This window comes from Micropterus dolomieu, linkage group LG03 (genome assembly GCF_021292245.1).
Source record: "Micropterus dolomieu isolate WLL.071019.BEF.003 ecotype Adirondacks linkage group LG03, ASM2129224v1, whole genome shotgun sequence".
In the NCBI taxonomy this organism is placed as follows: Eukaryota; Metazoa; Chordata; class Actinopteri; order Centrarchiformes; family Centrarchidae; genus Micropterus; species Micropterus dolomieu.
In genome coordinates this window covers 20,193,057-20,209,551 of record NC_060152.1, presented here as the reverse complement: position 1 = coordinate 20,209,551, position 16,495 = coordinate 20,193,057, and the positions used below count along the sequence as shown (strand labels likewise).

The 16,495-nt window shown below is 40.8% G+C and overlaps 2 protein-coding genes across 4 annotated transcripts; both read left to right on the top strand.

The window, feature by feature from the left end:
* Positions 1 to 239: 239 nt before the first annotated feature.
* On the top strand, positions 240 to 3,755 carry pigv (phosphatidylinositol glycan anchor biosynthesis, class V). Of its 2 annotated transcripts, none has more exons than XM_046043965.1 (4): positions 240 to 371; positions 455 to 633; positions 932 to 2,098; positions 2,200 to 3,755. In XM_046043965.1, the coding sequence occupies exons 2-4, from the start codon at positions 565 to 567 to the stop codon at positions 2,485 to 2,487; spliced, it is 1,524 nt and encodes a 507-aa protein (XP_045899921.1). In that variant the 5' UTR covers positions 240 to 371; positions 455 to 564; the 3' UTR covers positions 2,488 to 3,755. The 2 variants fall into 2 exon arrangements, with proteins under 2 accessions (XP_045899921.1, XP_045899920.1); XM_046043964.1 differs by having other exon boundaries at positions 292 to 371; positions 472 to 633.
* A 3,392-nt stretch (positions 3,756 to 7,147) lies between these two features.
* Positions 7,148 to 14,870, top strand: zdhhc18a (zinc finger DHHC-type palmitoyltransferase 18a). Of its 2 annotated transcripts, XM_046045549.1 has the most exons (10): positions 7,148 to 7,757; positions 7,944 to 8,104; positions 8,374 to 8,523; positions 9,302 to 9,439; positions 9,561 to 9,612; positions 10,434 to 10,536; positions 10,639 to 10,751; positions 10,922 to 11,027; positions 12,245 to 12,315; positions 13,041 to 13,179. In XM_046045549.1, the coding sequence occupies exons 1-9, from the start codon at positions 7,525 to 7,527 to the stop codon at positions 12,284 to 12,286; spliced, it is 1,098 nt and encodes a 365-aa protein (XP_045901505.1). In that variant the 5' UTR covers positions 7,148 to 7,524; the 3' UTR covers positions 12,287 to 12,315; positions 13,041 to 13,179. The 2 variants fall into 2 exon arrangements, with proteins under 2 accessions (XP_045901505.1, XP_045901504.1); XM_046045548.1 differs by lacking the exon at positions 12,245 to 12,315 and having other exon boundaries at positions 13,041 to 14,870.
* The last annotated feature ends 1,625 nt before the right edge of the window (positions 14,871 to 16,495 follow it).

The window sequence follows — 16,495 nt, the reverse complement described above, 5'->3', positions numbered from 1 at the left end:
TGCCCCACTTGGAGAAACTAGTCCATCAGACGGTGTGGAGCGCCGCCTGCTGGACAGAGAAAATATCTCACCCGTCACGTCATCACAAGATTTGACTTACAATGTTACAGTAAAATCAAAGCAGATATGTTATAAAACTTAGGTCAATAATAGCTAAACAATTAACTATCACGCTATATATTACGAAAACTCCATGAAGGTTTTCCTCGCCCGGGCTCATGCGGTTTTATTTTGAAATGCGTTCTGGGATACACCGGAAGTGAAAAGTGCCTTTCGAAAGAGGCAGGCAGCTGCAGGGTGAGGATATGAGGACAAAGATTGCACCCAGAGAAAACAAACGCTGCTTGAAGACCCGTGGCTATCTTAACAAAGCGAGTGTTTAACGTTACCGTCTCTGAAATTTGTCGAATCAATGAAAACGCGAAATGTCATTTGTCGAATATTTTTTTCACAGAAAGCTATGTTTTCTAGAAAACACGACGAAGCCGACAGTGGCTGTCTCGTAGGAGCGATAATGTTCAGGCCTGTCACAGCTGGCTTGTTCAGATTTTGTCCATCACATCAATGACCATGGATGTCAGAGCAGTTCTGGAGTTTGCCACAGTTGCCAGGGGTCTGTCACTGTTCCTGCAGGTAAGTTTCAGGCGAGGTGGATGTAATTTGCAAATCTAGCTTCCCCAGTTTATAGCTATAATGTTATAGCTATAAACTAAGGTTATTAACCTTAAATCCCTCTGATGTTGAAGTCACCTTGGCAATTTTATGTTTGTGTGGTAGTTAACGAATAGTGCTCATGGGAATACAGTGTGTGATAAGTAGGTCACAGACAAAGTGACTGTACACGTGTGTGTGTGTGTGTGTGTGTGTGTGTGTGTGTGTTTTGTTTCTCTGTTCAGCAAACCTCTGTTTATTGAAAAATATTTCTTCTCAGGCGGTCCTGAATGCTGCCATTCCTGACCATGATGCTGATGCGTTCAGGCCCCCCCGGACAGAGGAGCCTCTGTACTTGGACTGTGCGGTGGAGTGGTTGTTGGGTGGGCTCTCTCACTGGGATGCCGAGCATTACCTCTTCATTGCTGAGAGAGGATACCTTTATGAGCACAACTTTGCTTTCTTCCCGCTCTTCCCTGTCGTCCTGCGAGGCCTGGCAGACACGGTACTGTGGCCCCTGAGCAGCTGGCTGAGTGTGCGGGGGCGTTTGCTGGTGGCTGTGGCCCTGGGGAACAGTGCCCTCTTCTTGCTGAGTGTGGTCGCCTTGCATGCGCTTAGTAGGATAGTTCTTCAGGACAGGCGCCTTGCTCTGCTCTCCAGCCTGCTCTACTGCATCACACCTGCCAATGTTTTCATGACTGCCGGATACTCAGAGAGCCTGTTTGCTGCGCTCACATTCGGTGGCCTGTTCCTCCTGGAAAAAGGATTCACCTTCCGGGCCTGCCTGGCGCTCAGTATAGCCACTGCAGCACGATCCAATGGACTTGTTAACATAGGATTCCTACTATATCTTCCATCACTGCACGCTATTTCCCAAATTCGTGTATATAGAACAACAACAAAAGGCCACACTAAAGTCTTGCACTACATTTGGGTCATCATCCGTCTCCTGCTAACCTCCCTCTTGGGAACTGCAATTATTGCCCTTCCCTTCTGTGCGTTCCAGTATTACGGGTATAGGACGTTTTGCACACCATCCGTCTCCTTGGAACGGATCCCCCATGCTCTTCTGTCACTAGCTGAGCGGAAGGGCTACAGGGTTCCTGATGAAAATGGTCCACCACCACTCTGGTGCATGAGACCCCTCCCCCTGCTTTATTCTCATATCCAGGATGTGTACTGGGACGTGGGCTTCCTCCGCTACTTTGAGCTGAAGCAAATACCAAACTTTATTCTGGCTCTACCCATGGCTACCCTCGGCATAATGGCAGCTTATGCATACTTTCAAGCTAACCCAGAGCTGTGTCTGAGACTCGGACTTTGGGAGAGCGGCGCAAGTAAAGGGCTTGACAAACCCACACCGGGACTGTTCAACCCCAGGGTGTTTGTGTATGTTGTACATTCAACAGTACTCCTGGTGTTTGGAACACTGTGCATGCATGTGCAGGTAAGTAAATTGTATAATCATCTTCTTGTGGCACATTTAATCTGTCCGGGTGAGAGGAACAACTCATTCCACTCATTCACATTTTTAATCTACATTTCTAGGTTTTAACCAGATTCATGGCCTCCTCGTCTCCCGTGCCCTTCTGGATAAGTGCTCATCTGCTCCTGCTCAATGAACCACTTCTCCATCGAAGGAAAACCTCAAACCCCAACGTACAGCTACAGACACATTCACGAAATGGATGCAAGCACACGCCTCAAAACCCCATCATTGCTCTGCTGCCACACTTTACAACTTGTTCTCCTACCACACAGAGCATCCTGGGATACTTCCTCTCTTACTGGGTGCTGGGCCTCGCACTGCATTGTAACTTCTTGCCATGGACATGACTTACTCTGGGCTTTAAATGCAATATTTCTATGTAGGACTGGGCTGTATACCACATTTTAAATGCCATAAATCCACGCACAGGTGTTTTTTTCAGCACATCAATCAATTGTTAAATTGTTCATTGCAGTAGCATTACAAAGAAATTGCTGTGATTATAATCATATACATGGATGCAACATTTTATCAATTATCAGATACTTTGCCTCATATTATGATTATACTGCTCAGTCCTACATAGAACTTATAGACATGATTACATTTTTGATGCAGATTCATTCATGCAATAGTCAGCTGTGTTTACTACTGCATGAATGAGTCTCAGTTAAATGTGTTTGCAACCGTTTGAGAACAAACTCACATGTACAATATACCTGAAACTTTATTGAACACTGTTTAGTTGTAAATCTTAGGAAGACTGGTTGTACTATTTCTTGCTGAAGCGTTGAATTTTATCTTCTCACGTTAATATTGCACTGCATGTTTGGAAGAATTCTTCCAAATTATATTTTGGGGGGTTTTGGATGTTTTTGTTGCTGTAAAAGGATCCTCATTTTAGCTTTAATTTTTTATGTAAAGGTCATGTTTTTTGTTGAGGCATTAATGTAAAACTGCTGTATTGTGTTTTGTTGTAAAGTACATTGGTTGCAAAAGTTAAGCCTGGAATTTAAAAATTAAACATTTGACAATTCTAAACAAGCATGAATTCAGACATTTACTTTAAATGTGTGCATATATTTTCACATGTAAAATATTGTCTTTCTTTCTAATTACAGTGTGTAAACAGTTTTATTTATTATTTTTTTGTCTTTTTTCATGGTTTCCTTACAAAACAGGTCCTTTACTACACTGTAATGGACACAGACATGTCAAGTGTAGAGTATCCCCCTTGCTTGACACTTGCAGACATTTCTTTTAAACCACTAGAGGCTGCTGTTACTCATGAAACACTTGAATGCACCACCTAGCACTTCTGAACTTTTATTTGGGGATGTTTTAGGGAAAACCCAATACAAACATTAACAATTTAAGTGGACCCCTGGCTATTTGTACACCTTTTCTAAACAATCATGTAATCAAAGCAAGAGTTTTGACAAAAATGAATACAATGAAAGCTGTTACTCATGGTGTTCCTCTGGTGTGCATTGTCATTGGTTGTATAGGTTTAAATTATATGGCCTGTTTAAAAAAAAATATTTTGTATAAGAACAATTGTCCACAAAGAATCAAGAACTACAGGAATGCAATAAAATGCAAATTAATTATTTAAAAATCAGACAATGTGATTTTCTGGATTTTTGTTTTAGATTCCCGTCTCTCACAGTTGAAGTGTACCTATGATAAAAATGACAGACTTCTACATGCTTTGTAAGTAGGAAAACCTGCAAAATCAGCAGTATCAAATACTTGTTCTCCCCACTGTAAGTCTACTAAGTTGTGCAATATTACCAAACACAAATGAAACTAATAAACACCTCAACCCTGTTCCAAAAGTGTCGTGAACTCTAATCTTCGTGGTGTAACAAAGTTGGAAACATACTGAATAATGTCACAGCTGATATGCACACAGAACATTGGACTTGTAGTCAAACAGCACAATATATATAGTGGTATGTATGGGTTTGACAGGTGTATTTGGCAATTTGCTAAAATGCAGATTGCTTTACTAGTACTACTATACTGTAGATATACATCATATATTCCTCAACTTCATCTCTTCCTATCAGACATAAACAAAGACTGGAAACAGGCTCAGCAAAATAATAAAAATACCAGAGTAGTCAATGATGCCCTCTTGGTAATGCTTTTCTCTGTCTCTGGAATGCACAATACACAGGATGAGGTTTAGCAGAACCAAGAAGCAGAAGCCAATCATTTTAAAAATGATTAAGCTAAATTTAGATAAGTAAGTAGTACCTGGTATGTGTCATATAATGTCTGGGCTGGGATGAATTATGAATTAATAAAAGTACTACACATTAACTGGGAATTTTTGTATCTATAAAATACTGCAAACAGCCTATAACACCCACCATGTGTATGTAACCCCCCCAATAACCTCATAAAATACTGGTATGAGCTGACGGTATGAACTGAGTACAAAATGCTTTTTTGCTTTTTTGAAATGAATTGTTAAATTTAAACCTCATTTTTTTTATTGCCTTTTACTTTAAAGCTGTGTGTGTGTGTGTGTGTGTGTGTGTGTGTATGTGTGTCTTGAGGGGGGGTGAGGCGTGACACCACAATATGTGATCAGATTCTGTGACCCAAATGGGAAGTTACGCGCCAGAGGCTTTGTTGACGATGAGAAGCGGTTGCAGTTTGGTTGTGTTTAGGTTCCAAAAGTACTTGGTTATGGTAGGGAAAACATCGTCGTTTGGGTGTAGTCACAGAATCTGATAGGTCACAGATTGTGGTGTTACAGGCATCATTGTCATTGTCTTCTTCATTTATAATGTGAAGCACTTTCTGTTACATGGCTGTTGTATTAAAAGTGCTATACAAATAAACACTGATTAATTGATTGATTGATATTAAGGGCTTTAATTATTCTATGTAGGAAAAACACTTTGGGCTGCCCATGTCAATCAAAACCAAACAGATAATCATCACGGGGTCTGCGTGTTGATGTCAACACCGGAATATAGGAGCAGAACTATCTAGCCAATATATAGTAGAAAACGGGACACCTCAGGGGAGTGTAATAAGTCCAACTTTATTTTCCATTATGATAAATGATGTATTTGTAAACATTCCAACTGATATGGGGAGATCATTGTTTGCAGATGATGGAGCATTGTGGAAAAAAGGGAGAAATGTGGAATATGTAGCTAAGAAAATGCAAGATGGAATTAATCATGTTGAAAAGTGGGGAACAAAATGGGGATTTAAGTTTTCAGTGGAAAAAACAAAAGTTATGTTCTTCACAAGAAAGAAAGTCAGGGAATGGTATTTGAAATTGTGTGGAAATAATTTAGAGAGAGTTGAAAGTTTTCGTTTTTTGGGAGTATATTTTGATGTGATATTAACATGGAGGGAGCATATTAGATATGTAGTTGATATGTGTAAAAAAGTTATAAATATCATGAGGTGTCTTGCAGGATTGGGGTGGGGAGCGGATGTAGCATCGCTGAAATACATATATATAGCCTTAATAAGATCAAGGTTAGACTATGGAAGTATTATATATGGTTCGGCAGCCAAATCTGTGTTAGCAGACCTGGATGTTATACAAGCTCGGGCTTTAAGAGTGTGTGTAGGAGCGGTTAGAACCTCCCCAGTATGTGCTCTCCAAGTAGAAGCAGGTGAAATGCCATTGTGGCTGAGGAAGAAGCAGCTGGGGGCTAATTATTGGGTAAATTTAAGAGGGCATGGAGATAGCCATCCAGCAAAAAGGGTGCTGCAGACGTGCTGGGAGAAGCAGACAACACAAAAAACAAGTTTTGGGTGGACAGGAGAGCAAATGGCAAGGGATACAGGGGTATATGATAAAGAGTTTGGTGCAAATGTGGTGTGTCCTATCAGACCTGTCTGGGAATTAGAAGTACCATGTGTAGATTTGGAACTACTTGAGATTAAACGCAATAATAAGAATGCCGATTTAACTAGTGTATATTATAGCTATAGGGAATGTATGTATAAGGAAAGTATTCAGATTTTCACAGATGGGTCAAAGGACATGCAAACAGATACAACAGGGTCTGCAGTTGTTGTTCCTAAGTATCAGTTAGAACTTAGCAAAAGAACATCTGATTGTCTGAGTGTGTTTGCAGTTGAATTGTTTGCCATATTGATGGCGTTGGAATGGACAGAACAAATTAGTGATAAGGAAATATTAATATGTAGTGACTCTGTGTCAGCTCTTATAAGCATGAAGACATGCACAACTAGAAGTCACCTGGACTTGCTTTATGAAGTCTTATTTATGAACTCAAGAATAGCTAGGTAGGGGAAAAATGTCATATTTCTGTGGGTCCCTGCACACTCGGGAATTCAGGCAAATGAGAAAGCAGATAAGGTGGCAAAAGAAGCAGTTAAAAAAGGAGATGTTGAAGTCAACATTAAATTATCAAAATCAGAGGGGAAAGGCATAGTGTGGAGAAGTGTAAATCAACAATGGCAACAGAGCTGGGATAACGCAATAAAAGGGAGACATTTACATGGAATCCAAAGCAAAGTAGGTATATCAAGAAGCAGGGGAGCAAAGAGGAAAGAGCAGGTGATAATAAGTAGGCTGAGAATTGGGTATAGCAATCTTAACAGCACACTTTTAATTACAGGAAAACATCCTACAGGAATGTGTGGACAATGTCAGGAGGCTGAAACAGTAGAACATATTCTTATAACATGCAGGAAATTTACTCAGGAAAGACAAGAAATGATAACACAGTTAAAAAAAATAGGGCGGATAGATAATACAGTAAAAGGTTTATTGGAGTATGGAGAAAGTGTGGAGGGTAGGAAATGGATATTTGGTTTTCTGAGGGCGACTGGATTAGATAGGCGGATTTAGTATGAATGGAAGCAAAGGGTAAATAAAACCTGAAGGTGGCAGTAATGCAACTCAATGGATGCCAGCTGCCGTAAAAACCCAAAGAAGAAGAAGAAGACTTCAACACCGTGACGTAAATTGTCTGACGGCAAAAAAAAAAAAAAAAAGGAAATGTGAACTGCTGTAAGAAGCTTGAGCCGAAGCACGTCTGTTTGTGTTGATTTTTTTGTTGATGAAAAGCGAGTTAATATAACCAAATGAGTACTTCTATTTACGAATGGCTTTAATTTAACTACCAAAGATGGTAGTTAACCTTGAATCAACCCGGGACCTGAGTCAGCTCATAAAACTCTGCCTTTGCTGGTTTGCTAGCTAGCTAGCGTTAGGTTTCAGGATGGGCAACTGAACGCTAACCGCTCTCAAGGAAAAATATCAGTGTAGAATGACTGAATCTTGAGAGTATTGTCTCTCGATAGCGCGGCGAGAAAAGAGAGTTTACGTGTGTGCCTTTAGCTACCTCCGATACTGTGTCGATACTGTTTACACGATGAAGAACTGCGAGTACCAGCAGATCGACCCGAGAGCGCTGTCGGTGTCGCCCTCGTCCGCACAGAACCACACCGAGAAGAAAGTGCAGCGGCCGCGGAGGAAATGGGAAGTGTTCCCGGGGAAGAACAGGTTTTTCTGCGATGGACGGATCATGCTGGCCAGACAGAGCGGTGTCCTTCCTCTGACACTGGGCCTTATTGTTGTCACTTGTGGCCTTTTCTTTGCATTCGAGTGAGTAACTAGACATTTTCTTTGTTTCTTTCCTGTGAGCCCTGAATGCAACACGAAAGGTCGTTGCTGCTTACAGGCGTGTGGAAGTCACATTACCGTTGCTTAATCTTTTTGTGACAATATACTTGGATTAAAGGCGTTTTTGACTATGGCAGATTGAAACAAACCCATATTTTTCTCTTACAGTTGCCCATTCCTGGTGAAGCATCTGACCGTCTTCATACCTGTGATTGGTGCGGTGCTTTTTGTGTTTGTGGTCCTCTCCCTGCTGAGAACCAGCTTTACAGATCCAGGCATCTTACCTAGGGCCACTCCAGATGAAGCAGCAGACATAGAGAAGCAGATAGGTAAGGCACACCCTGGAATTGCATACTTGCTGTGGGACAGATTGGGTAAAAGAGCTTTGCCATATGGGGGATCTCTGAGAGTTTGTTGTTGAACTGCACACCTAGACCTAAGAGGCTTATTTCATGGATGAAGAGCACAAAAGCCAGACATAACTTTGTCTGTGTTTATTTATTCCTTGTTATATAATTTGACTGTGTCTTGTGTGAACTGTTTTGATCAAAAATGCAAGTCCCAGTGAGTCTCTCCCCTTATGCTTCTCTATTTTAAGATACCTCAGGATCCTCTACGTATCGCCCCCCTCCGCGGACCAAAGAGATCCTTATCAACCAGCAGGTGGTAAAGCTCAAATACTGCTTCACTTGTAAAATGTTCCGGCCTCCTCGGACCTCCCACTGCAGCCTGTGTGACAACTGTGTGGGTAAGGATTTAGCGGGGAAGTTACCACTTATCGCAACCGCACTAATTAAACTTAACAACCTAATAGCATTGCCAAGGTTTTGAATGCAAAGTGTGTCTTTTGCCAGACTGAAAGGTTGGAGCTGTTAGAGGACAATACACCTTTTAAACGATGATCTTAAAACAGTGATCACACCATGTGCTTCCTGCAACCATTCCCCCTCTATACCGGCTGTTAAAATATCCCTTGCTAACCTCCTTTCAGTGGAAGAGATGGGGCGCACAAAATATACAGACCTCCTTCAGTGCAAAAATTTATTCATAAGTTCATCTGAAGCCAGTCTGAGTTAATCAAATCATGTGTGTTTCTCATAAAGTTACAGCATTTTAGCACAAAGTTCCACTTTGCGTTTGCCTGACAGTGTTTACTTGCTGGCCTGTGGTTGAGGCATAGTAACACAAAGCCTCAAATTAACCAAAGCTAAACCTTAGATTTAGTTTTTGCACAGAACGAAGACCTGGGATTTTGTCCCCCATCACTTACAATGGAAGGATTCTCTGTATGTGTTGGTATCAACAGGAGGAATGATCACAGCAAGAAAACACGGTTTCAATGATCATATCAACACCTGATTGTCAGTTTTACTTGAAAAATTGTGAACCTGTCATTTAGCTGAAGTAGTGATTGTGTTTTATAATAATTCAGTATACAGCATGTTTGTTATTAAGCTTTACAGCTGTACAACTACTATAAATGTGCCTCTAATCTCTGGTATGTGTACTGTTTTTTCCGTCTTCAGAGCGATTTGATCATCACTGCCCATGGGTGGGGAACTGTGTGGGCAAGCGCAATTACCGCTTTTTCTACAGCTTCATCATCTCTCTGTCTTTTCTGACATCTTTCATATTTGGCTGTGTCATCACACACATTACCCTGCGTAAGTATTTTCACTCCGTATGAAGACACACATGCACTCAGTAGTTGTGGGATGCTCCAGCCATGTTATCAAGAACCACTCTAAAGATTATTTTATTTCTGATTTGTCTTTTTTTGTCCAGGTTCTCAAGCAGGTAAAAGCCTTGTTCAAGCCATTCAAGAGAGCCCTGCTAGATATCCTTTTGTACATACCAAGTGTTCACATCATCAAACTGTTTTTGAGATATATGACATCTTCTTTAAATATGCTACTGTTTTGTGCCAAGAAACAACACACGTTACACTGTTGACAAGGCATTTCCCGCTGCTCCTCAGCCTAAGCCAGCGCTTAATAGGATCAGAGAGTTAGCATCCAGCAAAGACGTGCTTTTAGGCAGATGGCTTTCCAGTAGGTTTGCTGCCTCATGTCCTTATGAGATGATGTCAGTGGCTAGACAAATATAGGCTGAGTGACTGCAGAGAAGGTCGTTTTGTTATTCATAGACAGGGTGTGTGTTCATTTCCTCATGGTATGCATGACATGTCATCTTTAGTTATCTAGTTACCTCATAGAGAAGATGTTCTGATAACATTTTTTAGCAACACATTACATCAGTTTTCATATTAAAATAAAAAACAATGATTTCATGAATCTCCTGTGAATATTGGGCTTCCAAGGCGATAATGCCATTTTTAGCCAATTTACAAATCAAATATTATTTGCAACTGTCTGCATAGACATGTTTACAATTCAGTGATTCTATTCTATGTCTAAATAAATGACACAAGTATATAACTAGTTTTATTTCAACAAATCTTCACACAGTGGCAGTATCTCTTAGATGTCGTGCTTTGTGCAGGAAGAAAAAAAGCAGCCTGTGTGTAGCAGTGGCAGAAAAACAACTTACACACATTGAGCTTTGTTATAGCTTTTACTCATCAGGTTTTAATTGCTTAATCTGTCTTAAATAATCATTGGTAAAATTATCATGCCTTGACTCCTCTTCCTTGTGCACTGTGGTGGAGTTGGTGATTTGTTTCTTCTCCATCTGGTCTATAATGGGCCTCTCAGGCTTCCATACTTACTTAGTGGCCTCCAATCTCACAACAAATGAAGATGTAAGTACTCCTGCATCTATATATGATACAGTTTGGGTCATGATTGTGTAAAATAGACTTGATCCTCTAACTGACAGCTTACTTTATTCATTCACTGTGCAGATAAAGGGCTCCTGGTCAAGTAAAAGGGGTGCAGAGGAGTCTGGGAACCCGTACAGTTACAACAGTATTATAACCAACTGCTGTGCGACGTTATGTGGCCCCATGCCCCCAAGGTGAGTTAAGATGTCCCCCATATGGGATATAAGCTGAACAACACATTTTTCTTTAATCCAACATGTTCCTCTTTTCAGTACCAGTGGCTTCGTTATCACTTCCTTGACGATAGCATCAGTTACAGTTCATGTTAGTGCATCATAACACAATCCTCTGTTCTCTTCTCTAGTCTGATTGACCGAAGAGGTTTCCTGTCCCTTGACGAGACAGTCCCTACCTCTTCTGCCACGGAGATCGAGCTGCCTCCCTTCGTGGCCAAGAATGACACGCACATGGTAGGGTGAACCAGCTTGTGGTCCCTCCCAAGTCCCAACTTCCCCATAGCTCCTGTGTTGTTGTTAGGCTGCCCACCCCTCCCCCCGTGTGCCTTCTCCACTGTGTGTCCACTCCTTCACCCTCCAGACTACCAACTTCACTCCCTCAACTAGAGTTGTCAACATGTGGTGTGTTGAATCTGCGCACAGGTTTATGAAACTTGTACATTTATTTTTGTATTGTTTATGACAACAGAAAGCAGATCATGGATTTTTTAAAATAATCGATGGCCTCTTAGGTTGTCTATGACTAGACTGGAAAAACATCACCAGGGCTCAGCTTATGCTGACATCCATATCCACAGTAGAAATGATTGAGCTTGCTAATTAGAGCTGGCATTCAACAGAAACTTCTACTGAAGAGGTTACTTATCAGCAGGCTGAAATAATACTGCTGTGTCGCTTGTTCTTTGAGCTTCGGAACAAAATGTTTTGGAAACCACCTGTAACACTGTTTGACATCATTGAGCAATTCACAGTGCAAGAACATGGGCAGAGAGCTTTAAGAGTTTTTACAGCCAGAAATGAAACCATCTGTTGAGGTTACCCAGTCAGACTGCCGCACATATATTATGGTCATTTGGTGCTGTGGGACAGTAAACATGTCAATCGTTGCACCTTTTTTTTATATTTGATTTGCATTTTTGGTTGCTTACATTTCAACTTATTGCTGTATCTACCTCCCTGTTGCTGTAGTACTGGGTTTGCTTGTATGTTGTGGTGAAGGTGCACACACAAAGGACTTAATTACTGCTTTTTAGTAGGACATGCAGATGATATTCGATCATATTATGTATTTGGTTTTTCAGCACTTTATCACACATTATTTGTCACAGGTCTTCAATACATTTGTCACTGTTTTGTCGGGATATTAAATGTCTGATATATAATTAGCTATATTGCTCTATTTTGACCTACTTATATTATTTACCTTAAAAGTTTCTTTTATGTGTTTAAATAAACATTATTTTTGTATTTTGGCCTCTGTTTTGAGTTTACTTTGCCTCTTCATTTTTTTTTTTTCAGTCCTCCATGCTCCTTACTGCATATTTAAAGGAGAAGAAGAAAAGTTGTAATTTCTGAGGTTATTCTTTGGAGTTCATTGTTTCGTTTGTCTGTAACATAACTGCTAGACGAAAGGTCTGACACTCAGTGTTGTATCCATTCCACCCTGCTAGGAGGAGAACTGTCAGGATTTTGCTATTTCCTGCACAGCCTGAAGGGCACTGCCGCATGTAGACGGTTGATGGTAAGAGTAGGGTTTGAACTTTAAACCAATCACAACATCTCTTCATTGTGTCTTTTATTTTTGATAACACATGGTTTGTGTTTAGGTTTGGAATCGCCACCATCTTTATAGTTATTTTCCTTTCTAAGAAATATCTTTTTTTGTTGGTGTTGCATAAACTCAAGCGCAGGTGGGGCAGATCTTGTGATTGGGCTGTAGTGATGGTGTGGAGGGGTACGCTGCCTTAACGTGCATGCTTTCACTACCATTCATTCTCCTGTCATTAACACTCGCTCGCTCACTCTGGTATGGGGACGGAGCTCATGTTTGAAGGCTGGTGATCCTACTCTTGTACTCTCTGTTAGATGAGTGTGCCTGGGGCATTATTGTGCATGCATGGTGATGCAAGTTAGTCTGCATAAACTGTACATCTTCCTTTCTACTGTGATCAGAGCCAGAAGAAACCCAGGGAGAAGCAGCTTCTCCACACATTCTACCTGTGTTGTATTGTCTGCATCTGCCTCACTTCTTCCATGCTCCTCCATTTGAAGCTTTTGACAATGCTCTCATTGGTGCTGTTATCGCTTTCACTGTGCTTTTATGAGTCCTAATCATTTAAATCACATTGCAGAATTTTCTATATGTGTTTGTCCTGTTCCTACTGTTCAGTCATTAATAACACAAACTGATGATGTGGCCCATTTCAGTGCTTTTTCTTGACTCTTTTTTTCCCCCTTCTCACACAGTGCACTCAGAGCACCAAGGATGTGCTGGAGAGGATGGTCCACACCTTCGACTTTCATGGCTTGTGCCCCCCTGGCACCCCAAAGACCACCCCTCTGGGCCAGGAGGTTTCCAGCACGGCAGCGATTTTCACAGAAGCGTCACCCTCCACTGGCTGTCCCACGTTCAGCAGAAGTAGCAAGAGGGACTCGCTGCACTCCATCAACCCGGCCTTCCGTCTGGCTTCTCCCTCCCCGTCGCTGGGCCGCGCCACCTTGATTCTAGGCAATGCACCTGACATTGGCTTTATCCCGCCACCCTGAGTACACCCAGTAACCATAAGAGAACAGAAGGAGTCATCGTGCGCTCGTCCTGTTGCACGTAATGCCACTCTGTAACACTGGCAATGTTTCTGGCTACATATAAATTTTTTCATAGTTGTGGTCGAGCTGTTTTTTGCCACTTGGTATCTCAAGATGTCATTGATGAGTTGATTGAGCGTTAACTGGAGGGTTTTTATCTTCTGTGAGTTTTATCAACAGCGTCCTACTATACTATGTGTGTCCTTCAGGATGGAGGTAAATCTTAGTAATACTTGGAAGCACAATATAGAGATATTTTTTTAACACCTTTTTACGAAGACACCCTGAACATGCCTCTACACCTTCCACACAACCTCAAGCCATACGTCACAACCGCAGTGTTTAGGTTCTCGCTAATACCTTATGCAAATGTCTTTAAATCTGTGAATACTTAAAGTCTGAGTGTGGATGTACAGAGAAAAGAAAGTTTTGATTGACTAAACTGGCAAGCTCTGGATAGTGAGCCATTTCAGGATTATCGACTCAAGAGTTTAGCCTTATGTCATGTGCTGCCATTTCCTGTCGTCTAGATCTACATCATCACAGCATCATCATCAGGTGGATGCAGCTTGACAGGATTTCCAGAGTTTGAAGAGGGATGGCGAGGTGCAGGTTTTTATTTTATGTATAATGTATACATATCGAGGTTTTTGCTGTATTTTGTAATCAGTTCTGCATGTCTTGAATGTCTGCTGCTCTTACACCGTATACCGTTTTCTTTTTGTGAGGTGTATCACTTTAGACTTAAAACAGGTGAAACAGTGAATTTGTGCAGATATTTTTCATGTATGACTGGACACTAACTGACTGGAGCATTTTCAGAAGTAGTTCCTCTACATATTGCTTTAGTTGGATGTCAAAACCCAGTATTTATTTGAACTCAAAATCAAATTTGTTGCTGCCAGTTTTTTGTGAATATGATTTACTGAGATGCTTTTGGTACGACTGAGCACCTGCTTTTTATTTTCCTGAGTATGTTGTTTATTACAGCACGGGCCCAACGTGTGGACTGTGTCAAGCAGAGTAATGTTGTAGGAATGTTTATGAGACCTCTTTACATGCAGGGCAATTTTCATGGCTGCAACCTTATTTTCCTACTTTTTACAGGATGGAACTTCACCCTCTGTTTCATGACGATGAGTAGGCAACACATTTCTTGTAGGAGGAAACAGCAAGAGTTAGTATGTGCCACTAGGGGGCAGCCTGTGAATACGGACTGCAGCCTAGTAAGGGGGCAATTTAGTAACACACCATTAACAGAAAGGCCTTTTGATGTCATATTTATTTTTTGTAATTGAGCGTTGAAGCTGTACATAGGTTGTGAGTTTGTGAAGAACCACGTTGCCATAGTCATTTATCAGTCTGCATCAAGACCCATAGGTTGTATAAACAATTACAAGCAGTGCTTGTATGAACAAACTTGTTCGTATTTCGTAGGATGTAACAGTGGAACTGTAACATTTGGTTAATAAAAATGATGAGTTTTGTTGATTTGGGCTTTTTTGGGCTCTTTTTACCTCCAGTTTATTTTTGTTTCAGATTTCCATCATTAAAAATATGTAGAGTTAGCATGCAAAGGCTGTGTTCGCTTTAATGAAACTACAGTGCCTTTAAACAGGCATGAAATAATGTCAAACTATAATGTTCAGTTTGCTTCACCAGTGATTTTTGGGTTCATCCTTTCTGACAGCTCCCTCATGGAAACAATGAGGAGGCGAAGATCTGGTAATACAAAAAATGTGTGGTTAGGACTAGATAAATTTGCCTATGATATAGTTACAATGAGGTGACAGGGTAACTCAGGATGGGATACACACATTTTGTTAGCTAATAAACCTCTAAGTCTTTTGTTAACAAACCAGATCATATGCATTATATATTCACCAGAAGCCAAAAATTAAAGACCGTATAACTGTATCCTCTCTCCATCTGCCCAATAATAAGATTAAGTCTTTTGGACTTTTTTCCCTCTGTTGGAAATAGCCATGCAAAATAGATATATTTTTTCAGTGTGGTGAATTGTTTCTTTGGCATAGCTGATGGCATGATGTTTATTCTGTGCTCCGGGTTTTACTTTTTAAAAAGACGCTTTTATTTTCGCCTGTAATTATTGAAATTGAAAACTGGAGAAAAATATCCTGAAGGCCGGTGAGGACGACGGATTGACCGTGGCAGCTGAGGTTGGAGTCTGACTGCTCTCAGCTGTCACTACTGGGTGCAATAAAGTGAGAATGTTGCATTAAGCTACACCAAAATCACCATTGAGTGTCTGCATGTGGCGGCTGCTGTCTCCTTTCATAGAGGAGAGAAGTCTTTACATATAAAACAAATATGTATTTAGTTAGGATGCAATTTTAGGACTTTATTTTTACTTTACAGCAATTTTTAAAAATGTATCTTAATACCATTTTTACTGCAGGGGACACCGGGTATGGTTGTAACAACACCAATTCCACCAATTACAGATAAGATAGGAGAGATCCTATCAGTATTTCCCTACTTCCTCCCTGGACTATGTTTTGTGTAGTATCTATACTATTGCAGATAAAATTGTATGACTTATATCAGAATAAAATGTAGTTTCTTGGGCAACGTGAATCATTTTTACCCTGATAATTTCAAATCACTATGCTAATACAGCTAGCTAAACAATGGCTAACCGGGGTGGGGTGGGTTGTAACACAACTAGGGAGTTTTGATTGCTGATTGATTGTTGATTTTAATGTTTTTACTCTGGGCTTACCAAGCCTGCACTCCAGAGTTCACCAGCATTCATTTGTCAGCTCTGTGACCAGTACTCTCCATTCACATGTAGTTCACATGCTGGTGCATGTATCTGCACCTGATCTTCTCCCTACTCAGTCTCCACCGATGGAGAGGGCTGAAAAGAGTACCAGCAGCTTGTGAGAAGTGCTGGTGCGCAAGAAAAAGTCCCAGGACACCAAATAATGTAAAATGTAGTAGTGCCTATACTCATCGGTATGCAGTGCAAGCACTGACTGTGACTCTGATCAAGAATATACACACATACAGATGTTTGTTTTTGTTAGATCGAAGGATGTACAAAGATTTTCTTTAATTAGGTACATTGTAGTAGAGTTTATTAAGTATGCTGT